The sequence below is a fragment of the Herpailurus yagouaroundi genome, unplaced genomic scaffold (assembly GCF_014898765.1).
Source record: "Herpailurus yagouaroundi ecotype Mexico unplaced genomic scaffold, PumYag 184, whole genome shotgun sequence".
Classification (NCBI taxonomy): Eukaryota; Metazoa; Chordata; class Mammalia; order Carnivora; family Felidae; genus Herpailurus; species Herpailurus yagouaroundi.
In genome coordinates, this window is record NW_024412415.1 from 21,269,633 (window position 1) to 21,296,159 (window position 26,527).

The 26,527-nt window shown below is 36.1% G+C and overlaps 1 protein-coding gene across 3 annotated transcripts in view; it reads right to left on the reverse strand.

Moving 5' to 3' along the window:
• The window catches only part of PRTG (protogenin), a 142,003-nt gene that overhangs the window by 61,239 nt on the left and 54,237 nt on the right, over positions 1-26,527 (reverse strand). For all 3 annotated transcript variants that reach the window (XM_040492761.1, XM_040492762.1, XM_040492760.1), the window contains exons 3-11: positions 19,397-19,541; positions 18,295-18,428; positions 16,424-16,561; positions 16,012-16,170; positions 15,257-15,416; positions 14,156-14,403; positions 11,990-12,154; positions 8,709-9,014; positions 7,174-7,362 (exon numbers count right to left, since the gene is read on the reverse strand). In XM_040492761.1, the coding sequence (XP_040348695.1) occupies positions 7,174-7,362; positions 8,709-9,014; positions 11,990-12,154; positions 14,156-14,403; positions 15,257-15,416; positions 16,012-16,170; positions 16,424-16,561; positions 18,295-18,428; positions 19,397-19,541 (1,644 nt within the window). The remainder of the gene's footprint in view (positions 1-7,173; positions 7,363-8,708; positions 9,015-11,989; positions 12,155-14,155; positions 14,404-15,256; positions 15,417-16,011; positions 16,171-16,423; positions 16,562-18,294; positions 18,429-19,396; positions 19,542-26,527) is intronic.

A 26,527-nucleotide genomic window follows, 5' to 3' on the forward strand; every position in this document is an offset into this window, starting at 1 on the left:
TAACAGAAAAAGCTTGCCTGCCCCTGGTCTAGATCCCTGCTTGTCAAAGTTGGCAAGAATGCAAAGATTTTAGGCCCCACCCAAACCTACTAAATTAAAATCTGCATTTTAACAAGATCTCTGGTATAGATAATAAAGCTCAGGAACCACTGGTTTCCAAATCTAGTGATCATGGTAAATCACATGGAAAAAATATTTTTAAAATACAGATTTCCAGGCTCCACCCAAGGAGGAGAACAATTTTTAACAACAATTACAACACCTAACTTTTGTTTAAGACTCTCAATGCAGTTCGCTAAGAGCTGTGCTAAACATTATGTGCATTATTTCATTTAATCCTCTTAACGTTCTAAAATAGCTATTATTGGGGCATCTGGGTATCTCAGTTGGTTAAGCATCTGACCCTTGATTTCAGCTCAGGTCATGGTCTCATGGTTCAAGAGTTCGAGCCCCCGGCATCAGGCTGTGCACTGGCAGTGTGGAGCCTGCTTGGGATTATCTTTCTCTCCCTCTCTCTCTGCCCTTCCCCCACTCACTCAAAATAAACAAATACACTTAAAATAAAATAGCTATTATTATTATCCCTATCTAAAAGATTAGGCAAATAACCAGGACTTAATTTGTTAATAAGTTACAGAAATTATGTCAGGCAGCAGCCATAAAATTTACTTCACCAATACTTTTCTTTCAGCTGTCAGTGCCAAGTGCCTCCTACAATAGAGCATTATAAATGATGTACCATGGGAATGACTGACACCATTTGAGGTTGCAAGAGGATTCCCAGAAGGGTTGAGACTTAAAAGCTAGGCAAGATTTTTCCAAATGCAAAGAGATATATCTACATTTTCATCCAGGAGTATCAAAAATATTTCAGAACGGCAGATAATCTCATTCAAGAAAAGTTTAAGGAAAGATAACCAGAAGATGCACAGTAATTTCTGTACAGTTCTTACAGTTTCATAAATCTGCATTTTGTTGCAAACTGGCAAATGAAAATATCTCCTTTGTTACTGTCTTGATGTTTTTTTATTAAAAATTTTTTAATGTTTATTTATTTTTGAGAGAGTGAGAGAGACAGAGAGATTGAGAGCAGGGCAAGGACAGGAAGAGAGGGAGATACAGAATCTGAAGCAGGCTCCAGGCTCTGAGCTGTCAGCACAGAGCCCAACATGGGGCTCAAATCCACAAACTGCAAAATCATGACCTGATGCTTAACCCACTGAGCTACCCAGGTGCTTCATTACTGTCTTAATATTAACAGTACTTTTTTAATAACAGGATTGTTTAAGAAATGGATGCTCTGTTTCTTTTGAGTTATTGTTTTTTTAAATTTTCCAAGTATTAAGGTTCTAAAATTTGAGCTGTGTATCTATCATATTTGGCATGTTCAGATCCCATAAGTGATTAACATTTTAAATTAAGAAAAAAAATAGTTGAGTATTTCCTAAAGTCAGCATTGAAGTTTCAATGTATTTTGGCTAGATAACAAATTAAACACAATACAAGAAATGGTAACTTAAAAGATATTTAATAGCAAAGTGAAAAACTTTTACCACGTTCCCTTTGTCATTATTTGTACTCCCATGTTGTCAGTTTTCTGGCCTACATAGCAGGTGGTTCCCAAAATTATTCATGTAAGAAGTCTACTGGCTTCATTCAAATGAGTTTATTTTATAATTCTTTCAAAGAAAGGAATGAAACAGTGAAATCAGATACTGTTCGGAGGAGCCATTTCTATGAAAAGTAGAATTTAACAGTGATAAAGCACAGGAAGAACTGAGAAGAGGTAAAAAATGTGAGGTATGTCCCCAGCGATCTTGCCTGTAGTAAATAACAGCAATAACGTCAATCGAATTTCTACACCAATCCCTAAAAATTATCTGATAACATATAAATGCAAAGTGATCTCACAGAAGCCAGTGCTGCTTTATAAAGTCAACACTAATCCGGACAGAATGCTTAATGATGTCTATGTGATTGATAATATGTTACTTTATAAAACAGAAGAATCCTGGCATCTGCAATGACATTTGAGTTGGTAATTGATATGAAGGCACCAAATTATTTGAAATGAATTCATAGGCTAAAAGTCAGTATGGGATACTTGAAACTATACACCATCAGGAAGATTTGTTTATAAAACATGGTTTCTTTTTTTACTCTGTTGCAAGGGGTGCAGTGAGAAAGTTGCTAAACAACCACAATACTAGGATTTTCACCTGTAGCATGTTTCCAAAGATTTTTCTGAGTGTTATCTAAGGCTTCCTTGTGTGTGGGGAATGAGGGAACACAATCTCTAAAAAGACCCTGGCTTGCCTTAAAACGTGACTTCCAGATTTCATACACTCAGTGATTCTAGTTCTCTTCAAAACAAAATCACTACTATAGTAAGGTTCACAATGAACCCTTTCTGATAAAAGTAGTCTCTTTTATGCCACAAAATCTTGTCCTGTCCTAACTAAAGTCTTAACTAAAGAGACTATAATTCCCTCCAGCTATATGAGTTAGGCTCACCAATGGTAGTTCTTTATCTTCTTTCCTCAGATCTGTAACCACACAACCAAATCCTACTCTGTTATGGCAAACAATAGCATCCAGAAATCTGACTTAATTTTACCATGCTTCCATATAAACTGGCTAAGGTATTCTAAAATTACACTGTTGCCGAGGGACTGTTTCTTTTGCCTCCTACTCCCCTGCATAACCGGGAATTCCGATTTTGGATTTTTCAAAAGAAAGAAAGAAAAAAAAAAGATTGAGTTTAGAAGGTGTACAGGGGATCCAGAAATGTTACTAATGATTTTTGATATTCTGGATCTGTAAAATTGGTGCTAAATCTCATGCTCACTAATCAAGCTTGCTCTGAAGTTTAATAGCAAACATTCTTTGGCAAAGTAGAATCTAAAGATTATCAGTGTTCCAAGTGCTAAATTAACAACAACACCATCTAAATAATAATCTTCCCTTTCCCTCTTATATAAATATTGAAGAATTAAGTTTCTGACAGCTTATGAAAAGTTTCTGACAGCTTATGAAAAGTTTCTGACAGTCTTCTTTGTTATTAGAAACTCTAACTTCAGAATTTAAAGTCAATTTCTGAGGGGCGCCTGGGTGGCGCAGTCGGTTAAGCATCCGACTTCAGCCAGGTCACGACCTCGCGCTCTGTGAGTTCGAGCCCCGCGTCGGGCTCTGGGCTGATGGCTCAGAGCCTGGAGCCTTTTTCTGATTCTGTGTCTCCCTCTCTCTCTGCCCCTCGCCCGTTCATGCTCTGTCTCTCTCTGTCCCAAAAATAAATAAATGTTGAAAAAAAAAATTTAAAAAAATAAAGTCAATTTCTGAAATAAACAGACCAAAAAATGGAGCAAATTATTTCAGAAAGTCTATTATCAGGGAACACAAGTGTGCTATTAATTTTGCTTCAGTTTATTGTGTGATAAATTTAACAAATGTTTTAAAATTCTACTTAAAACTTAGGCAAACATGAAAAGTGCCAAGGGGCAGGGGTGGGGAACAACTAAGTGAAAATAATCACAAGATGCAAAACTTTGAAGAAAATCTCAAACCACAATTTAGAACAAATCACATACACATTAAATGACAAGCTAAATGCTTATTCCCCAACCCCCCAAAACCATTTCTAATTAAAATCAAACTGTATATTTGCAAATCATTAAACTAGAACTAGCAACATCAAAATCTTCCACTACTCTGCCAATATTTATATTATACTAATAAAGACACGAGAATCTTTTCAACCAGTTTAAAAAACAAACATTCCACATCCCTGACTGAGGGATTTGAGGGTTTGAGGGAACTGAGCTTTGAGGGTTTTGAGTAAAATGTTCTAAAACAACTTTCATTACTAAGTACAATTAAATTTAGTTAATCAGAATTTGGGAGAAAATTGGGAATGTAAATAAAGTTAGTATCTTTTGATTTAATTCTTTTTGTTTTGAGCAGAGGTCACATTTGTTAAATCTTTTTATTTAGTATGACAATGACTTACTTAGAAAAATAATTTGTAAATTCTTATTAAATGAATTGAAATACAGAAATTTCTCTTCTTTCTTTCTTTCCTTCCTTCCTTCCTTCCTTCCTTCCTTCCTTCCTTCCTTCCTTCTTTCTTTTTCTTTCAGAAACAAAGAACTGTTATGTGTTACCAAGGAGACTGTGTCCCAATAACATACTTTTTAGTTGAAAACTTAATTACCAGAAGCAACAAAAGGATGTGTATTAGGGTATCAGAGAAGGGATTAGTATGAAAATGAAATTTTGAGGCATCAGTTGGCTACTCAAATTGACATGGAATCAGCAAACAGAAGCATTTAAATTTCATTTCCAGCCCCACTTAGTAAATCCAGTTCTAGTTAGAGCATCTTTAATGTACAAAAGCTCTATGAAAGCAAGTATTCACCATGCAAGACACAGATAGGGTTCCCTTAACCTACTGCCCTCTACACACATCACTCTCTGTTAAACAGGCAGCTACTGCCAGATGCTCTTACTAAAAATGGTCACAGATGGTCAGTTGTCCAGTTAACAGAACATACTGCCCTCCCAACAGCCAAAAGTAAGAAGGATGGGAGTGAGAGCTGTTAACACTTGCCTGCTTAGTGGGCTGCACCCACTAAACTTGCTGTGAGCTTGGCTAGGTCCCAACAGTGTCTTTCTAAGGACCCTAGGGCTCTCAGGATTAAAAGGCATCTTCAAGGTGATCTGGTCAACAGCTATACAATGCTTGGATCCACACAACTGCCTCTCTGCTAGTCAGCCCTTCTGGTCCTGGCTTGGCACCTCCAGGGGTGTGAAACCCACTGTCCTACAACAAAGTCCTACAACTGTGAGACTACCCTGTTACCCTGCACTGCAGTTAGTCCTACTACTCAGTCAAGTCCATAGTCAGGGCACATGGAGTTATTTTAATAGGCAGGATATCCTGACTATAACAAAATAATTTCCTAAGTTATACATTATAAAGTGTTTTTAAGCTGAACTACTCCAAACAGTATACACAAAGAGGATTTTATAACATAAAAACACAGGCAGTAATATATATGATTTTTTTTTAAAACACAGAAGGAAATTAAAGTTCATAGTATTAAAAACTATTATACAGATTACAAAAAACATTTCCACAAAGATCAGTAAGTCATTATATGCACCCATAGAAAATGTTTAAATTTTAGAGCATTACTTTTAATTGACAAAGTTTTAACTGTTTCTCTAAACTTTTCACAAGCAGAACATTACTGTTCTTCCCAATAAATTATTCATTTGTCTAAAATAAATGACTTATATGTTCAAGAAGAATGCTCTATGAACCTATCTTTTGTATCTTCTACTTATTTATATTTCCTTAACAGTGAAAGAACTGAAGGGGCACCTGGGTGACTCGATCAGTTAAACATCTGACTTTAGCTCAGGCTATGATCTCATGTTTTGTGGGCTCGAGTCTGCATTGAGTCCCGTGCAGACAGCTCAGAGCTTGGAGCCTGCATCAGATTCTGTCTCCCTCTCTCTCTGCCCCTCCCTTGCTCACACACTGTCTCTCCCTCAAAAATAACTAAATATTAAAAAAAAAAAAAAAAACCTGAAGAGACTCGAGATACTATGATGCATAATTTTTCATCAGCAATTTACCAAATCCTGTTTTAAACTTCGTACAACTTTTCTGAATTAATGATATGAACACAGAAAGGGAGAGCATACTGAATGAGAAGCCATGACTAGAAATAAATGCTCCTAACTTTGATGACAGGTTGGGCTAACGTCATCTCTACATCAGTGGTTTTAAGGAAGGTCACCCTGGAACATACATAACTTCTCATCATTTATAAAGCTATGTGACAGGAATCAACAGTGAAATTTATTTAAGCAAATGCAGATTAAGTTAAAATCCAAGACAACAAGATTAGAAGCAAAATGCCATCTGGAAAACTATTGCTAAGAAACAGACGATGGGGTCCTATGCCCCTGCCTCTAAAACCAGATTCCCACCATTGCTTCTTACTGCGCCGGGTCTCAGGTCTTATGCTGTTTTCACAGTTTGTGCTGTGAGGCCAGAAAAATAAATGGAGCTATCCATAGTGGGATCACCAAGCCTTTTTCCTTTTTGTACTCCAAAAGGTAGTCTGTGACAGGGAACGCCAGAGGCACTGTAAAATTTCAGTATGTGCAGAAGATGCTATAACAATTTAGTAGGGAGTTTAGTTAGTAATCGTAATTAAAGTTGCTGCTTTAACAAGTAACTAAGAAAGAACTAAGTGTGCAGTTTACGCCTTGAGTATATATCTGTTTATACCCATATATTTATTATAGCCACAAATTACTTTCCACTAAACATGTTTACATTCTGGAATTCTTCACTCAGCAAAGACAGGATGAACAGAAAATAAAACAGTGTTATCTATATATATATCTATATATCTATATATATGTATTTTGAGAGAGTGAGAGTGAGTGTGGGAAGGGCAGAGAGAGAGGAGAGACAGAGAGAGAGAATCCCAAGCAGGCTCCGCACTGTCAGTGCAGAGCCCAACACGGGAATTGAACTGATGAACCTTGAAATCATGACCTGAGTCAAAGTCAGACGCTTAACTGAGCCACTCAGGTGCCACAAAAATGATGTCTTTGAGAACTATGAGGAACCCAAAATTAAATGCTTTTTCTCTGGTGTTTCTGTGTTAGAGCTACAAAACTAAATATTTATAGTGACATGGGTCATATGTAAGAGCATTATTTTGTACATAATTTAGATAGATTTTACATGGGAAAATAATACACCTACATAGCACTCTCGGGCAATTTCTGAGTTAATCTTAATTCTGACCATTTGGTGATATTTCCTTTTTACATTCCTATTCTACGTACACCACATACTCACAATAATTTATCAGAGCTCACTCTACTAGAAGTGAACTGTAGAAAGAAAATCAGATGTCCAGAAGTGGGGGAAAGACAGATACCACATTTACCTGACGTTTTGCCAGTTTGCTCACAGTGGTGAGTCAAAGACCAACAGTGACTTAAGCAGTAGGACATACACAGTGATGTAATAAAGGTAATTCTTCTCTTTCCACCAGTACGTCAGTTCTTGTGTCTCTATCCAAAAACTCTTTTCCCAACTGGTCAGAAAAGAAGGAAAAAAGGAAAGTGCAGTATGGGCTCACTCACCTAAACCACTGAGAGTATAGAGAAGGTCACTGGTGTCTAAGAAAATGGGTCCATTTTCCTGCTGCCCTTCTTCTTTGTAGTACAGTTTGTAGCCCTGAATGGCTGCTGTGTCCTCAGCATCTTGCTGCCACTTCACAGAAATGGTGGTACAATTCAGAGGCTCCAAATGTAACTCTGGAGACTTAGGGGCTAGAAAAATTCACCAGAAATATATGTATAAAAAATCTGTAATTCACACAAACACACACAGTTTTAAGCCAACAGTTCCAAATAAGTTCAATTCCAAACTTTTATACATATACATATATATTTTAAAATTTTATTTATTTTGAGATAGAGAGACAGCATGAGAGGGGGAGGGGCAGAGTGAGAGGGAGACAGAGGATCTGAAGTAGGCTCTGCACTGACAACAGAGAGCCCGATACGGGGCTCCAACTCACGAACCGTGAGATCATGAGCTGAGCGGAAGTCAGATGTTCTACTGACTGAGCCACCCAGGTGGCCCCAAAACAATTACATTTTAACTTTCTTTTTTTTTTTTTTTTTTAATTTTTTTTTTTCAACGTTTATTTATTTTGGGGACAGAGAGAGACAGAGCATGAACGGGGGAGGGGCAGAGAGAGAGGGAGACACAGAATCGGAAACAGGCTCCAGGCTCCGAGCCATCAGCCCAGAGCCTGACGCGGGGCTCGAACTCACGGACCGCGAGATCGTGACCTGGCTGAAGTCGGACGTTCAACCGACTGCGCCACCCAGGCGCCCCACATTTTAACTTTCAAAATTCCACACTGGTATTAAACTTGGAGACCAAATTAATCAATGAACAACAAAAACGTCAGTCACCTTACACTTCACGTTATTAAACAAACAGGGTGTAGAACTTTCTAGCCTTACGGTCTTTCTATTAAAATGATGATTTAAAAAAATGGTAATAATATTAATTAGGTCTCTATTAATATTTAACTTTTGGTAATTCAGTTTGATTTGGACCCACCACCCATTTATGAAGACTCTGCTAAGCAAACTAACAGAGTAACCAAAAGTTTCACATGCTACTGAGCTTTAGCAAAATGGGACTACTCAACAAAAAGTTTAAAATTATTTTCAGTTACATCCATGATCTATGGAATATTTTTATTCATAAATGAAACACAATTTAAATACAATTTAAACATAAAACACATATTTAAACATAAAACATAAAACACAATTTAAACATAACTTAGATTTATTTTATTTTTTTTAAAGATTAAAAAAATATTTTTAAAATATTTATTTTTGAGAGAGAAAGAGAGACAGAATAAGAGTGGGGGAGGGGCAGAGAGAGAGAGACAGAATCCGAAGCATGTTCCAGGCTCTGAGCTGTCAGCACAGTGCCGAATGCAGAACTCAAACTCACGAACCACGAGATCATGACCTGAGCTGAAGTCAGATGCTTAACCAACTGAGCCACCCAGGCTCCCCTAAACATAAGTTAGATTTAAAAAGACCAAAAATACTGTGTTATTTTTCCTCAATAGTTTCTAGAAATTTACCTTTCACACTTGTGGCTTTGGGTGTCCGATGTGAAGTCCACACTGACGACTCTCCCAGCCCCACTCTGGTGGCAGCAGTGATCCGCACCAGGTAGACACTATCAGGTTTCAAGCCCTCCAGAAGGTACTCATGTGTGGTCCCTGGGAGCTCCAGAACTTGGATGGAATTCTCAGTACTGAGGCGGAAGGACAGGCGATACAGGACCACTTGGCCCCGCCGATACTTGGCTGGGATCGGCAGCCAGGAGATGAGGATGTCAGTAGGACTTCGACTTGTCAAACTAATTTCAGGAGGTCTCAAGGGAACTAGTCATACAAGAAGACAGGTTGCTTATGAATATTTAGAATCATTTTTGTCAATCAGCCCACCAGTATTCACTGAATTCTCTTAAGAGCAAGACCTAACATAACAAAGGAGAGATACTTTCAGCCCTAGTGGTCAAGGTTTTCAGTTGAATAGAGATCACAAACCAGAAAAAAGAAGGAAAAATAATGAAGGATGGTCAAGAATAGAGAACCAAAGAAAACAAAATGTCACTAATAGTAAAAGCCCAAGTCCCCACTGTAACTTCATACAAAGTCCTATCTACTCATACAGTTGGCTTCTGATTAATTCTGTGCCTCAATCTCCTAGTGCTTTCCACTTGTTCCCTCCACTCCAGCCCTTAGCAATTTCCATTGCTTCTGTCTAGAGTGCACTTCCCCCATTCATCTGCCTAGCCAACTCCCTCATTTTCATTTCCTTCAGGTTTTCATTCAAATGTCATCTATTCAGTAAGCCCTTCTTGGGTGACTCTGCCTCATCTCAAACCCTCCCAACATTTCATACTCCCCTCTTCTGCTTTTTTCTCCTTCTCTTAGATAGTTATCAATATCCAACATAGCATATAATTATATAATGGATTGTTCATCTTGTTTATTTTGGGGTGTTTTTTTTGAATGTTTATTTGACAGAGAGAGAGACAGAGAGAGAGAGAGCACACACACAAGCTAGTGGGGAAGGGGCAGAGAGAGGGAGACAGAGGATCTGAGGCAGGCTCTATGCTGTCAGCAGAGGGCCCCATGTGGGGCTTGAACTGCGAGATCATGACCTCAGCTGAAATAGGATGCTTAACTGGCTGAGCCACCCAGGCACTCCTCATCTTGTTTATTGTTCCTCTGCCCCTTCTCCCACCAGAAAGTAAGCTCCATGAAACCAGGGACAATTTTTTGTCTCCTTTGTTCACTACTAAGTAACACACAGTAGGTACTCAATGATTATTTGTTGCATGAATGAAATAATAGGTGGAAAAGAGAAAATCAATTAAGCATTTCTGAGTCCTTGATGTGTACGCACTCATGAATTCTGACAAAAACCAAAGAAGTACTCTGATCATTTCTACTTTATATTGAGGAAATTAAGGGTCAAAGCAGTCAAATCACTTGCTCAAAGTCACACACGTTGTTAGTGAAGTAGATGCAGGCAGACTGAACAAAGCCCACATTCCTATCCCCCCTACTTTACTATTTCCTACATAACAACAGTTTTTCTGTGACAGGGTTATGTAGGGATTAAATGAGATAATGGAGAGAAGGTTTTTACAATAGGCAGGGGTAAGCCCTCTACAAGTGTCAGTTCCATCTGCTACACTGCTATGTACCCTACGAGACCCACACATTTCAGTTTGAGATACATGGGCTTATGAAATGGGCAGAAACTCGTGCAGAAACGTGAAAGCCAGTGTCAGAAGTCTCATCTTTTCCAGAGAACAAAATGAAATTTCATTAAATAAAAAAGTTGTAGAGTAAGAAAAGCTTTAAAGGAGAAAAACTTCGAGACCTTAACATTCACTGGAACTGACAAGCTTTAACAAGTAGCTTACTATGGTTAAACCCCTTTCCTTCAAAGACATAGGGAGGAATATACCTCATACACCAAACCCTCCACAAACCCCAGGATAACACCCCCACCAGCCTGTGTTTCACCTTAGATATGCATGTCAGAGGTAAAATGGGAGGAGATAACTAGAGAGGTCATAAGTACTATGATTCACTCTAAAATGAAACAGACTCTTAAGTGAAAACAGAACTTGGAATTTAGCACCCAGATCACTAATATTGCTTTCATTTAGTCATACTCTGAATTTATAAACATTTAAACAAGTGGCATTAACAGAGATGTATGTAAGAGATCTGGGACCAAATAAACAAAGGAAAAGATTTGGAAATCATTAATACAAAAAATGTTTTGAAAATTACAGGTGGACCATTTTGTGAGGATGAGAAACACCTGTAAAGGGAGAACAGTATAATTAGGTGTATGTTAAATCATTCCCTTTTCACAGTGAATGGTACAAAAAGGCCTTCTAGAGCTGCTAAAGAGAGAGATGATGAATCAGAGGAAGAGAATCAGTCTCAGGATTTTCCTAACGGATGAGATTTCCCACCATTGTAAGAATATATGGAGGCCTGCCTTCAAAAGGACTACAACTCAATTTCTAACCCATGATCAGTTAACAAACTGAACTACTATTACTTTCCTCCCTAAGCAGAATTAACATAGTATATCTAAAAATAAACTAACTGCTGATTTTACGAGAACTTTTTTAACTAATAAGTTACTAAATTTCATAAACTACCCGTTTCAGAAACCCAAGACTTCTGACCTCTTGTCATTATATACACTCAATATATTTACTCATTATATATATTTATTTATGCCTAGAAAATCTCACATTTTGTTCTACTCAGTTAAAGAAAACTTCCATGGTGAAAAAATATTTTAAAAACTGCAATTTAAACTGGGAAACTTGAAGAAACACAAGAATTTTGTTATCAAAATTTATGTTCTGCATTGTAAGTTATAAAAGCTCTTTATGCATATCCTATTACTGTCAAAAAGTGACAGTCAAATTTGAAATGGCAAACTAGCCTGCTGGTTGCCACCCTTGTTTTGGTTATTTTTTTAACCAAAAAGAGGATATTTTCTCTACTTTAAAACACATTTAGGGGCGCCTGGATGGCGCAGTCGGTTAAGCGTCCGACTTCAGCCAGGTCACAATCTCGCGGTCTGTGAGTTCGAGCCCCGCGTCAGGCTCTGGGCTGATGGCTCAGAGCCTGGAGCCTGTTTCCGATTCTGTGTCTCCCTTTCTCTCTGCCCCTCCCCCGTTCATGCTCTGTCTCTCTCTGTCCCAAAAATAAATAAACGTTGAAAAAAAAAATTAAAAAAAAAAACAAAACACATTTATTTGTTGAAACTGATTAAACATATTAATGTTCATTCTAGACTCGTGGTTTCTTACCGTCCTCTAAAGTATTCTGCGTCACGTGGTCAGACATCTGGCTGGCTCCCATTGGCATATATGCCACGATGTAGAAAGTGTAATTGCTAGCAGGTTCCAAGTCATCAATAATATAATGAGTTGTGTCATTTCCAATGACTACTTGATACTCTTCATTATTTAAACCTAAATTAAAGAACCAGTGTTTGAAAAAATTATGAATATTCAAAATGAAATTAATAAGACCACTTTCCCTCCCTGGTCCTCCAGTCTTGTCTCTGTTTTCTTTTGTGACCCTTTAAAAAAATATGAATGGGAAGGTCTTAATTTCTAAAAGCAGTCGTTTGAATTTTTCCCTAATAAATCAAACTGAAAATAATTAATCTTTTCTAAACTTCACTGAGTATCTAGTCAAAACCCACAGCATAGACAATGTACAGCAGTAGCACAACAGAGCTTAACACTACAGAACACTGTAGTTCCTAACAGTGGAAGTTTTACTTGGTTAAACTCATGGCTTTCTTCTTTTAACCATGAATCTCGGAGAGACAGTAGGAATGTAATGGCTCTGCTCTTTTTAAAAACAAACCAAGCCAAAAGTTGCCCTGCAAAAGATCTCATTTTGGCCCTAGAGATTCTATTAAATTTGACTGACACAAGTTGTTCTTTTTATTTATACTGAAAGCAAAAGATCTAGGAGGCACAGAATGTGCTTCAAGACACTTTGTTCCACAATGAACTTTTTTTTTCCCAAAGGGGAAAAAATTCTCAGCGATTCTTAATAAAATATGCATGGCAAGGTATAGAAAAGAATTTGTCTTTGTGGGATTTAATTCCTACAGAGCCAATCTGTAAAGTGGAACAAGAGCGCTGGCAGCTTTGTGAACCGTTCACAGTAAATGCATGTCAACTTCATCAAAACTCTCTAAGGACGAAGGCCCTTCTCCCCACACTGGATTTATAAACAAAACAGAAGGCAAATTCCACTATTAAGTTTTCCCACATTTCTGAATTAACTTGATAGCATTTTAATTAGACAAGATTACAGCCATTTCACAACAGACAGGCTAATGGCTCGTTAATTAGGAACTGCATAGTACGATTTCTGACCTACCAAACAAGGTCCTTGAGTTCGAATTAAAAAGCCTTGTTCTGTCTCTGAATAGACCACTGAGCCGCATGTGGAGGCTCTAATGAAACAACTATAATAGCGAACAAGAGTGGTCTCCACCAAAACCAGCATTCCTTTCACCTTCCTAAATCGCTAAGAAGGGAATTAACATACTCCAACATGCTCAGTTAGACTTTCATTCTTCTGGCTACCACAAATCCTGATTTAAATTCAAAATATTCCTTTTCAAAATACTACTTCAAAGTACAAAAAAACAAACAACAACAAACCACTTGTTTCTATGGATAGTTTTATCATATCATTTTTGGGTGTTGGAATTTGTTTTTAATGTCTATTGCATAAAAGCTAGACTATACGTACAACTAATATTTATGGTTTCTATGAGAAATCAGTAGAGAAATCTCCAGGATTTGTAAGTAGCTTTTCATTTCCCTTTTTTTGCCAAAGAAAAGAGTAGGATAAAAAAGATTAAAAAAAAAAAAGAGTTAATAGTTCTGACTAAATATTTTGAGACAGATTTGATTGCTACTTTTATGTAATATAGGACATATCAATAGACAGTGTCCTGTTCAGAGTTTTCTATGTGACTCCAGAAAAATTTCAAAACATATAAAATCAACTTGTGGGGATTTGAAATGTTTATTTCCCCCCTTAAAAATAACATGCTATAGTGACCATAATTCACCATAGTATTTTATGAAGCAATTACACCATTGTTCCTATGTAACTGCATACTTGAACTGGTATATTAAGTGTTAAAGAATTTATATCTTCGCTGGAATGAAATTAATTAGTCCACTGTAATGTTTAGCAGGCAGAGCTGGTACTTATTTCTAGACATAAAAACCTTAAACTATACTTACATACACAAAGTATACAATAACAAAAAAATTAGCAAAAATTGATATGCAGGTGATAGAGTGATGATTTAATAAAAGAGATAAATGCCATAGAACTTCAAAAGTATTTTCTGAATTATGTAAGATGTCATTCACACTGAAAACAAATTACTGATGCCCAGTTCCACTTGAAAATAAACTCCTCACATTGCTTACCTTCTGCTTTCATATAGTGCACAGAATAAGCGATGACTTTGTCTGAATTATACAGTGGCCTCTCCCAAGCTAAAAGGATGGCTGAACTTGACATGGTTTCAGCATGCACATTGTAGGGAGCACTGGGTCTGTCTTCTGACATTACTACGGTCAGTCTGGCTCTAGATAAAATAGATCCTTGGCTGTTTTCAGCCATGCACTGATAAATGGCATCATCTTCAGGAATAATCTGGTTAATTACCAATTTACTGAGGAAAGGAAAAAATATTTTTATGAAAAATTCTAAGAATGATGTAAAACTAAAGTTAAACCTTTGCTAAGTTCACTCTCATTTTAAATGACAGAAGTTACTAAGAACAAAAAACTGAGTCTGTAATCAACTCTACCAAAAACACCTACGAGTTGCTTAAAATCACTCTCATTTTCTGAGTCTACCTAAATAAGTAATAGTGATATCCAAACCCCATTTGTTTTAGGTGATAGACTAATCTCTTTTAAAATTTGGTTTTTATTAAGGAAGTATATTATTCTGTAATAGCATCTAATATATAATATTATATATAATTAATATTATATATTATATATAATTATATATATTATATAATATTGCAATGTTACATAAAATTGAAATCAACCAGAATTTTAAAGTTTTGTTAAATATATCACAATGTTATTAGAAGATTCATATTTACACTAATAAAAAAATGAGTTCTTAAAATCATTAAGTTTGAGCTGTGGAAAAACTCCTGGAGATTGTTATTTCCTTCTAATTTTCTCATTTTTGGGGAGAAGGAAAAGAGACCCCCAAAGGGTTAATATACTTGCTATTAACTTATTAGCTAATGGCTTACCAAGACTAGAACCCAGGTCTGAGCAACTGTCCAACACTTATTTCATTATAATCTATCACTTCCATAATCCACATATAAAGTACAAAAGGATATATGGCATGCTGGTGTTATCATCTTAATTTCTTATTTATTTTATTTTTAGTTTAAAATACCAAGGTAATTTAAATATTTGATATTACAATCATTTCACATAAAAAATACTAAAGCCATTATATCTTAACTAAAATAGTAGCAAAGTGACATAGCTTACCTGTTGTACATTTTAATTCTACCATTTGAATGTATCTTCCTCCCATTTTTCAACCATGACATTTTGGGTGAGGGGATTCCTTCTGCTTGACATACAAATCGAGCAGTGCCAGCTCGAGGCCTTGTTAAACTTTCTGGCCATTCAACAAATGAAGGAGGAGCTATTTTTAAAGAAAAAAGAAAAGAAAAAAAATTCTGTGTTCCAATGATACCAAGGGTTAAGGAAGAGTACAGCAAATAGCCCAAATCCCATCCTTGAAAATATTTGACATTTGCAGCTTCTTATCTACACTCTACATACATCTATCCAGATGCCTTCTCTCAGCAGTGCTCATGTAGATGTACACTTTTTCCCTATTGAGACCCTCTGTGTAAACACACTAAAAATATGTATACTATAATCCTTCTTAACTATGCCCAAATATATAGTCACTTGCAAATGCATACAATCAACAGATTAAAATTTTAGGCTGGTGAATGGATATGTGGGTAGGTAAGAAAGAGATAAAAGGGAACCTTAAACACGAAGGAACATAATGGTATGCAAGCAAACAGGATGATGACTTCAGAATGATAGCTAACATTTTAACACAGAGCTATGTCTCCTAAAATTCATTATTGGATTACAATAGTTCATATAAACCTTCATATCAATGCTACAAAACTCAAGAAAGGAAGAAGTAAGCTATCAATGAGATAGAACAACAACTTCTAAAATACAAGATTCTCCTGATTGCAGAATGCAAAAAGACATACCTAATACAGTTAAAGTTGCCATAGCAACAGTAAAGTTGCGTGTGCCTGGGGTTGTGGCCCGACAAACGTACACTCCAGCATGTTGCAGTCTGACATCAGATATCATGAGATTACCATTTCCAAGTACCCGAGTGTTAAAGACATCAATGGACTTATGATCTATTTACAAGACAATATTTTAGTTAAACCAATGTAACATATGATCTAAAATTACATCAAAAGATCACTATCTAACCATATCATAAAAAGTATAAAATGTGCTATACAAAAACCTTTTCTCTACACACTGAAATGCCAAAAAGATAAAAGTCACTTAAATGCTAAACATGTGTTTGGTATATAAAATAAACATTTTATCAGTTTCATTAGCATGAACAAAGTTTAAAGTCTTTTTTTCCTTGAGAAAACTTACCAAGGCGGCTCCAAGAAATGATTGGTTTAGGATTTCCCGTGGCCACGCATTCCAAAACAACAGTCTGATGAAGAGACGTTGTTATGTTCTGTGGGCCTGCTATAATGGTTGGTGTGTAGAAGGAATTAGACTCTTCAACTTTGGGGAGGAAAAGGCACAATATAAAAGTAAATTATAAATAAGATATAACAAGTGAAACAAGTTAAACTATCTATTCTTAAGTTATTCACTTTTTAAAAAATAAATTGATTGAGATATCACTCACTTAACAAATAATACACCACTTTAACTGATTCAATGATTTTCAGTATTTTCGGAGTTGGGAACTATTACCACAGTCAATTTTAGAACATTTCCATCACCCCAAAAAGAAACACCATACCCATTAGCAATCTCCTCTCCCCACAGCCTAGCAACCACTAATCTTTCTGTCTCTTTGGATTTGCCTATTCCAGACATTTCATAACAAAGGAACCATATATTATATGGTCTTTTTGTGACTGGTTTCTTTTTACTTAGCAAAATGTTTTCAAGATTCATCCATGTTGCAACATGTACTAGTATTTAATTTCTTTTTATTGAGTAATAATAATAGAGTAAGATTTAATCATATAGATACATCACATTTTATTTATCCATCCTTCAGCTGATAGACATTTAGGTTGTTTCCAGATCATTCACTTTTAAATTCAGGTCCAAACATTCATTTAATCCTTTCGCTAATCTTGCTAAGAATTTATGTGACAGTGGGGAGAAGTATGAGAGTGCTTTTGTCTTTAATCTTTCATACCAGGTAGCTAACAGATACTATGTGATATTAAAACATAGCATTAAAAATATAATTTCAGTTTCTTAATGTTTTCCAAAGAGATCTTTAAAAATTTTTTTTAATGTTTATTTTTGAGAGAGACAGACAGACTGTGAGTGGGGGAGGGGGGGAGAGAGAGGGAGACACAGAATCTGAAGCAGGCTCCAGGCTCTGAACTGTCAGCACAGAGCCCAATGCAGGACTTGAACTCATGAAGAGTGAGATCATGACCTAAGCCAAAGTCAGATGCTTAACCGACTGAGCCACCTAGGTGCCCCTTCCAAAGGAATTTTTTTAACCTTCAAGTATCTTTTAGGAATCTGTGGAAAGTTAACATTCATATGAAGTTCAATAATGTTCATACAGATTTTCTTCCACTATATTCATGTAAACTTAAATTATTTTAAAATAAAAAACTAGCATCTGTGTATAATTCCATTTCAATAAAATACATTTTTTTCATATTCATCTCTTCAGCTAGTTTCCCTTCTAACTATGTTCATGTATGACAAAATATATAAAATTATGTTTATTTAATATTAACAATGGTTATTTCTGGATACTAGAATTGGGGGGATATTTTGGGGGGATATTTTTAACTTCTATCTTCGTACTTTTTTACACTGTTTAATGTAAAACTTTTTAATTTGTACTCTTATAGACAATACTCTTTATAATATGTATTATTTTTACAAATGCAAATTATAATTTTTCTTAAATCAACAAAAAAAAGCCAAACTGGAAACAAATACATCTTTATTGAAAATGGACAATTTTTGTGGAAATGGATAACTGTTTTTATCTTTTTTGCATTTTACATTTTAAAAACAAAAGTGAAATATTTACAGAACAAATATTCATTCTTTCTTAAAGATGTTGATATAACATAAACCAAGCACTACTGTGAAAGAAGAGGTGCCTAATAGGGGTAAAAATGACAATTTCCAACTAAACTACAATAACCTAAATGAAATTAAAGTACTACTTTATGGCATACTATTACAGCCAGAGAAGGAAAATTAATAGCTGGGTCAATAAATCTGAAATAACTTCTGTGCTGTACCTGGAATCACTGTTAGAGAGGCCTCCATACTTTTACGTCTATGGGCCACAGTAGCAGCAACACAACGATAATTTCCAGCATCCCTTTGGCCAACATCATAGATCTGCAATACTCCTGTTGGTAGGGCTGTTATCCTGTTATGAGAAGAAAGATGATTAAATTCTTTGTAGAATTTATCTCTTAACATGTATTCTATGATTAAGATTTAATATATTCAACCTTTTTAAAGTACCAGATGCAATAGTTTCAAGACCCTTAAAAATATTAGCTTGATTCTATTGTCTTCATTTGGGACACTACAGTTCTCTAAAAGCATAAATAATCATGCGGTATGTGGTCTGTGAAATCTATCAGTCTAACTTTACACAGAGTTACATTTGACATTATAGCTTATATAACTGATGGTCTAACGCTTAGTACAATTTTTTCAAATCTTGATTTCTTACCTATAAATATACATGCATTCTCCAAGGTACATCTGAATGTAAATTTAAGAAAAAACTGTCTTGAATAATTTCTTTCAACTCAATACCCTACCATTTTAGCAAGCGATCTTTATCTACTTTGGAATACTGCTACTCATTAGGACAGGAATCAAACTTTTTGAAGTTGCTACTAAGTTCTTGACCCTTAAACCTCAACTACCTTCAGAGCACTAGTATGTGTGCACATGTGCATACATGTGTGTGTGTGTGTAGTGGAGACAGGGAAGTGGAAGGTGGAGACAGAAGTGGGCAGCTATCAGGGCATACATAGGAGACCCTTACAGTAGTATTGCTATTGGCAGCAGTGAAGGTCTAATTTAGTTTCCTAAAACCTTGAGCTATAAACCAGTGGTCTTTTGGTTGGAAAAGATGTTTGAGGAAAGCAACAAAGCAGTAAGATAGGTTATGTGAATTATGACCTAAGCCAAAAAACAGAACTTATTTTCCATGTGTCAGAGACTGATGATCTAATTCTTTGCCTCAGTCTGAAATGTATTTAAGAAGTTGGTAATTGCTACTGTAATTGAAAATGAACTCCGTAATGGTCTTTCCCCATACAAGTCTCATGACATCTTCATTACTCCTGTATCATCTCCAAAGACAAAAGCTGAATTTACCTATCCAAAGTTACAGGTAGGGTTGTCCGATTGAATTCCCATGTTATGACTGCAGGAGGGTTTGAAGAAATCTTGCATGCAAATCTAGCAACTCCACCTTCATGGACCTCAGTAGAAACTGGCTGCACTTCAAATGCAGAAATAGCTATAAGACAAAGTTTGACAAATTTAGAGTAAGTACATTCACTATTATACTGTACAGTACTTGGAAATAACATCATGCTAGATATTATGTATCAGACTTGAACTCCTGCCCAGACATAAGACCAACACAACTAGCTCAAAGAAAATTTAGGGAATAATTTTGGAAAAAACACTGGCAGTTGCCTAGCTCAGGGAATCTGGTCTTTCCAGGATGAGATTCTCAAGAAACTTGCAACCTATCTGGAGAAAAAATATAACCACAGCAAAAACAAACACTTAATAATGATATGTAATCACATACCAAATTGTGTGGTACAAACTTGCAATACTACTGTATTTCAGAGAAGAGGGAAATCAAAAAAGACAGACCAGATAGGCAAAAACTATTTGTAGGGATTTGTTTTAGATTAAGTTTTGAAGACTCATTTCAGATTGGAGGGGGAAAATAAAGACATTCCAGGTAAAAGGAAGAACATGAAAGCAAGCACAGAAGTAAGAAATGTGTACCCTGTGTTCACAGGATTGTAAGGAAACAGCCAAGACTAACTACTGTAGAATATTTCAGATTAAGTGTTCAAGGAAAAGTAGAGGGTGACTACAGATAAAGAAGATTTATACCATGGCACAAATGAAGACAACACTGAAAATTTTTGAGCAAAGGACAAATCCTGATAATAGAGTTTGAGGAAAATCAATCAGGCACTGCTACACAGGATAGAGTGAAAAAAGGAGAGCCTCAAGTCAAAACACCAACAGGCTGCTTAAATAGGAAGGACAGAATTGGGTGTGGCTGTAAGAATGGTGAGGCCCTACAGATATCTTAATGGAAACAAAACTTGGTTCTCATTGGACACAGACAGGTCACTGTGTGTTTGGAGTCAAATGAGGTTGGTATCGATGGAGCTGAATGAGAAAGGAGAGAAATAAAGCAAATGGTATGTGTGCTTGATGAATAAAAGGTAGAGAGACTCAAGAGGCTATTTTTAGCCTCATATCTCTTCCCAAGTGGAGATAAATCTCTAAGTGTTGATATTTCTAGAGATAATTCTTTGTCATTCTAAGCAAGCCTCCAGAAGCTGGTCATCTGTCTCCATGGTTTTATACTTTGATAGAGTCCAGACTCCAGGTAACAGTGTGGTTTTCCTTCCCTTTACTATATTCTAGGGCATAAATAAAGGGAGGGCCTCAATGATGGTCTTACTCCCCCTCCACAGACTCCAGTTCAAAAAAATAGATAAGCCTTTATAGTTTATCAACAAAGTGAGAAGTTATGAAGAAAAGCAGAGGGAATAAGGTCTACATGACTTATCCTTCATTAGACTGGAAAGGGTAAAAAGTGATGGAAGACTACAAATTCTGCATCAATCTGTAAACAGATTACAACACTTGAGAGGTAAAACACGAAGCCAGTGAATAATGGTGAAAATATTCTTAGGAACATCTACTTCCAAAAAACAGAGTGGGGGTAGAGTAATACTTTATGTGTGTATATAACAAAAAATTTCTGCTTCCTCAAGAATGATTCTGAAACTGCTATTGTCAGTGGATAACTGAAAAAGTCAAAACTATTTTCATGACCACCATCATCTGTCTCTTGTACTCTTATTTCTAGAGTATACAGTGTTTTCCAGAATATCAAGGGATGATATTGCAACAGACTCAGTGCAGAAGGAGATCTGTGTGAGAATCCAGCTGTCTACTATCAAATTAATTAAAGAGATTTGCACAAATGCAAAACAATGCTACCCCCTCAACATTTTCTGCTTTGGAAAACAGTTATGCTTCATTAAATGTGAGATGTTAATATGTAATAGATCAGTGCTTTCATTTTTAAATTAATGAAATTTCTTAAATTTCACAGTTTTAATATCTAATAAGATGTCTCAATAGATATAACCTACATAAATAAATGCTCTTTGGGGTCTTCAATGAGTTTTAAGAGCATAAAGAGACAAATTTTTGAGAACCACTATCAAGAACATCGAACTCTAAATATCAATATAGTTTTTCTTTTTACTCGCCTCTATAATCACTTTCTAGGATGTTAATCTACTTACAAACATTTTCTGTATCAGACCTATGGTCCACCTACTGAACAATCAGGAAATAGATATTTATCTTCAAAGTTATCAGGTTTGCAATAGAATAGCCCCATTTCTCGGTAACAATGTAAGCTTATCTTTCTATAAGTAACTAAACTTTTGTTGAATACATTCAGAGAGGGAATTAGGACCTGTTTCCATAAATTTAATGCCTGATTTATGAAGCATTAATTTCTCTTACTGATCCCATATTTACCTTTTTCATGTATGAAGGGGTGAGTTTTAATTCTGGTTGTAATTCATAATCCAGAGTATATTCAACTTACATACTTCAAAGTGGGATATTTATCTTAATTTTCAGTCTTTACCACTCTACACTGAAATATCTAATACAGCTTAATTTTTCTTCATAAAGTAGTTGTTCCTTCAGCCCTATCTATTTGACTTCTTCTATTACTCCAAAAAAAAAAATCAAGTACCTGATTCAGTATGTTTTATCTCATCTCTCTATCTGATTTCTCTCCATCCCTAAAAGTCCTCTCTTTGATCCAGGACCCTATCATCTCCTGCCTGGAAGTACTGTAGGCACCCCTTAGGTGGTACCTCTTGGACCAGCAGAGTTACCTCCAGAATGATAGTCAAAAAATACAAATTTGATTTGTGTGGCTAATGAATTAATTAGTCCCTGCAAAATTTCTTTAAAAAATTTTTTTTAATGTTTATTCATTTTTTGATAGAGAGACAGAGCATGAGTGGGGGAGGGGCAGAGAGAGAGGGAGACACAGAATCCAAAGCAGGCTCCAGGCTCTGAACTGACAGCACAGAGCCCAACCTGGGGCTCGAACTCACAGACCATGAGATCATGACCTGAACTCAAGTCGGATGCCTAACCAGGCATCCAGGCATCCTAATCCCTGCAAAATTTCTTGCCTCAATCACTTACAGTTTTGTTCCATGAGTACATCCTTTGGGTAGTTGCTACAATCATTTTCTCTGCAACTTCTGTACACTGCAGACCTCTGCTGTTACTTTTATCCCACAGTAATATAGCCACTTGTTCACAATTTTTCTCCCCTTCTACACTAGGAACTCATCAAGGGCTAGCAATAGGTCATACTCTTTGAAAGATCCCTTAAGGAAGTGAATGGCAGACTCAGCATTAAAATAATACTTGTTCAACTAAACTTATACATATTTTTTCTCCAATTATATTAGGTCTTTAAACACAGTAACCAGAAATGTAAGAAGTTTCCAAATTATACTTTTTATAATTTTTTTATTTGCTATAATTCCAAATGGTGTCCAATATTTTAGTGGCATTATCTTTAGAGACAACAGTCTGATCCTCCTCTATTAAAAGATTTCTATGAAGATCAAATAAGCCAATAAGTGAAGGCTCTTAAGACTTTTTATAAATGCTATGATTATTGAGTTTAATAAAGATAATCATTCTTTTTCCTTGAGTATTTCCCTCCAACCACTTAAGCACTTGAGTGTCAAACAATACAATCCCTCTGAATCTTTTTTTTTTTTTTGAGTAGCTCCCTGCTTTTTACCCCAGATGCATTAGTCTCTGAAACCCTTAAGTTTTTATGATGAATATTGAACTAACTTTGCACTATAGGTCAAATATGCTAAAACTCTGGAGTCAGCAAATTCCAAGAGCTAAAAGCTAAATGAATGCATCATTTGACTCAGTAAGGGTATTTCTTTCGGGGAAAGTGTGGAAGAACAGCTTTATTGAGGTATAATCACAAAGCATGTAATTTACATACCATTCTATTCACTCACTTTAAAGAGTACAATTCAATGGTTTTTAGTACATTCAGAGTTTGCAATCATCCTCATAATCAATTTTAGAATATTTTCATCATCCCAAAGTGGAATCTCATTATCCTTTACTTATCACTCCCTAATCTACCCACGCCCTCCCTCCTCCAGCCCTAGGGAACCACTCATCTACTTTCCTCCACAGCTTTGTTGCATTGACACTGACATACAACATTTTGTACAATGTGATTATTCAATATACATATATACTGGGAAATGATGACCACAAGAAGCTAAGTTAACATATCAATCAAGTAAGGGTATTTTTTTTTTAAGTTTATTCATTTATTCTGAGAAAGACAGAAAGAGAGAGGGGGAGGGGCAGAGAGAGAGAGAATCCCAACAGCCTCTGTGCTACCAGTGCAGAGCCCAACTCGGGGGTCCCACTCATGAACCAGCAGATTAAGACCTGAGCTGAAAAATCAAGAGGCAGACACCTAACTGAATGATCTCACTCTGGTTCTTAGTAAGGCCTCAAGCAAGTATAAAATTTTTTTAAATCCCCCTAGACACCTTTATATTTTAACATTTCTAACTTTCTGGTCCGTTTTGAAAATTCAACATGCTGGCAAAATGAAGACCAAGTCTCATCAGTATCTCTGAGACTAAAGAAAAAGGCATTTGTGATACAAAAATAAATTGCCATTCTTCTGTTTGTAATTCCTCCCTCTGGGCATCAACTCCATTTTCTTCCCTCACCTCTGGGAACCTGATGTATCTGCCTTCTCTCTCTCTCTTTCTCTCTCTCTCTCTCCCCTGCATATTCAAATTCTTCTCCTGGATCCTTCCATCAAGCCTATAAAAGTGATTAAGTTTTTCAAAACCTCAAAACACAAAAAACAAAACTCCAGATCTCTCTTTATGGCATGTATCCCTCTGGCAGCTATCCACTCTCTTCCCCAAGGGATCAAAACTTTATTCTAAAGAGTGTTTATTCTCGTTACCTCCCCTTCTTCCTCTCTGACTTTATTCCTCAAACATCTAAAATCTGTCTTCTTTTGTATTATTTTACTGAAACAGTGTCTAGGACATTGCACACTTATTTCTTACACACTTACTTTTTTTTCAGTTTATTTTTTTGAGAGAGCACAAGCAGGGGAGGGGCAGAGAGGGAGAATCGCAAGCAGGCTCCGCACTGTCAGCACAGAGCCTGACGCGGGCTCGAACTCACAAAACTATGAGATCACAACCTGATCAAGAGTCAGACACTCAACCTACTGAGCTACCTAGGCGCCCCTCTAACACATTTTCGTATCTCTTTATTTCTCAGATTCCTCCTTCCAGTCTCCTTTTTCAAGGGTGCTCCCTTCTCTGCCCTTCCCTCCAGAGATTCTCTGTCCTTTTTCTCTCCAGATTCTCCTTGGGTGATCTCATCCACATTCAGTTTTCAGTGACATCCATCTCTTGCTGTGAATTCCCCCAAATACATCTCCATCTTGGATCACCATCCCAGAGCTTCATATTCATGGCTTCAATTGCTACTAGGCATCTTTGCTTATAATTTATAGAAGGCACTAATCATCAAGTTCAAAATGAAATCATCATCTTTCCTCCAAGCCTTCATCTCTACCTCAGTCGGTCACACCAGTATCCAGATACTCACCTGAGCTAGACACTACTAACTCCTTGTTCTGCATTTTCATTCACTTTTTCCCACTGATCTTAATTCCTAAACACATGTCAAATCCACTCCTGTGTTCTTCTCCCAATGTCTCTCACTGGAACCACTATAAAAATCTCTTATCTGGTTTCCTTACTCCCATTTTTCCTCTTCCCTGCTTCAAAAACATCCTCTAGATGTACACAATTGTTTGATGTGGCCACACTGGGCTCACAAGCAGCTTCCATCTATTAATTTGAAAGGCTTCGATAGGTCAACCCAATACTGCTAAAACCAAAAAAATAATCATCTCATAAAAAATGTGATTCCAGTTTTAAATGTTGTCAAAAAGCACTGTGCCTTAGAAACCCCTCCTTCTAAGTCTTTAAACTGCTTAGCCTAATTATTAGAAAAATTGAATGTATATATCCTTGCTACATTAAAAGGAATAAATAGCTTTCTTTATGCCAACTACATATTTTTAATTCTTTTTGGCTGAGCACATTCTCAATAAACAGACTCAATGGCTCTCTTTTTCAAAAAAAAAAAAAAAAAAAGTAGTTTGGGGCATCTGGGTAGCTCAGTCGGTTGAGCTCAGGTCATGATCTCACGGTTCCCCACATCTGGCTTGCTGCTATCAGCACAGAGCCTGCTTTGGATCCTCTGACCCCTCTTTTTCTGCCCCTCCCTCTCTCTCTCTCAAAAAAATAAACATTAAAAAGAAAAGTTAGTTTGGCACCAATTACCCGAAACCAACTGTTTATATGGTAAGCAGGCAACAGTATTTAAATAGTCATTCTTAAGTAGTTATGCATAAAAAACACTGAATATCTCTATTAGATACACATTATAACTATGACACAAAGTGGTTAATTTCCACAAGTCATATAATATCAATCTCATTACCTGAACAATCACACCATTCATTTAGCTTGTAGTTAACTCATGCTGGTAGGCTTTGAGTCATGCAATTATACATAAAATAATGGGCCATATTAGCTGTCTCCCCAGTCCTGGAAAGGATTTTACTTACACTTATTTTAGAAAAATTTTAGGCTAGTAATCTAAGTTTTTCATTCATTCAACAAATATTTATTCAGTGTGTAGTATATTAATTATACTTATTTTAGGAAAATTTTAGGCTAGAAATCTCTTATAAATTCATTCATTCATTCAACAAATATTTATTCAGTGTCTAGAATATTCTAGGTGCTGAGGATCCAATAATAAACAAAACCAACAGAGGTACGACCCTCAGGGATCTTTATCTAGCGATGCAGTAAGGCATTTAACAAAATTACTATGCAAGTATATAACTTCAAATTGTGAGAAATGCCTTCATGGAAAAGTACCAAGAATTATGAAAGCACATAACAGATTATAATAAGGATAAAAATAACAATAGCTTAACATTTTAATGCCAGGTAATGCTTTAAGTACATTATATATTCCAATTTATTTAAACCCCATAACTAGGAAGGACAAAAAAAAAAAAAAAAAGAGGTTAGAGTGGGA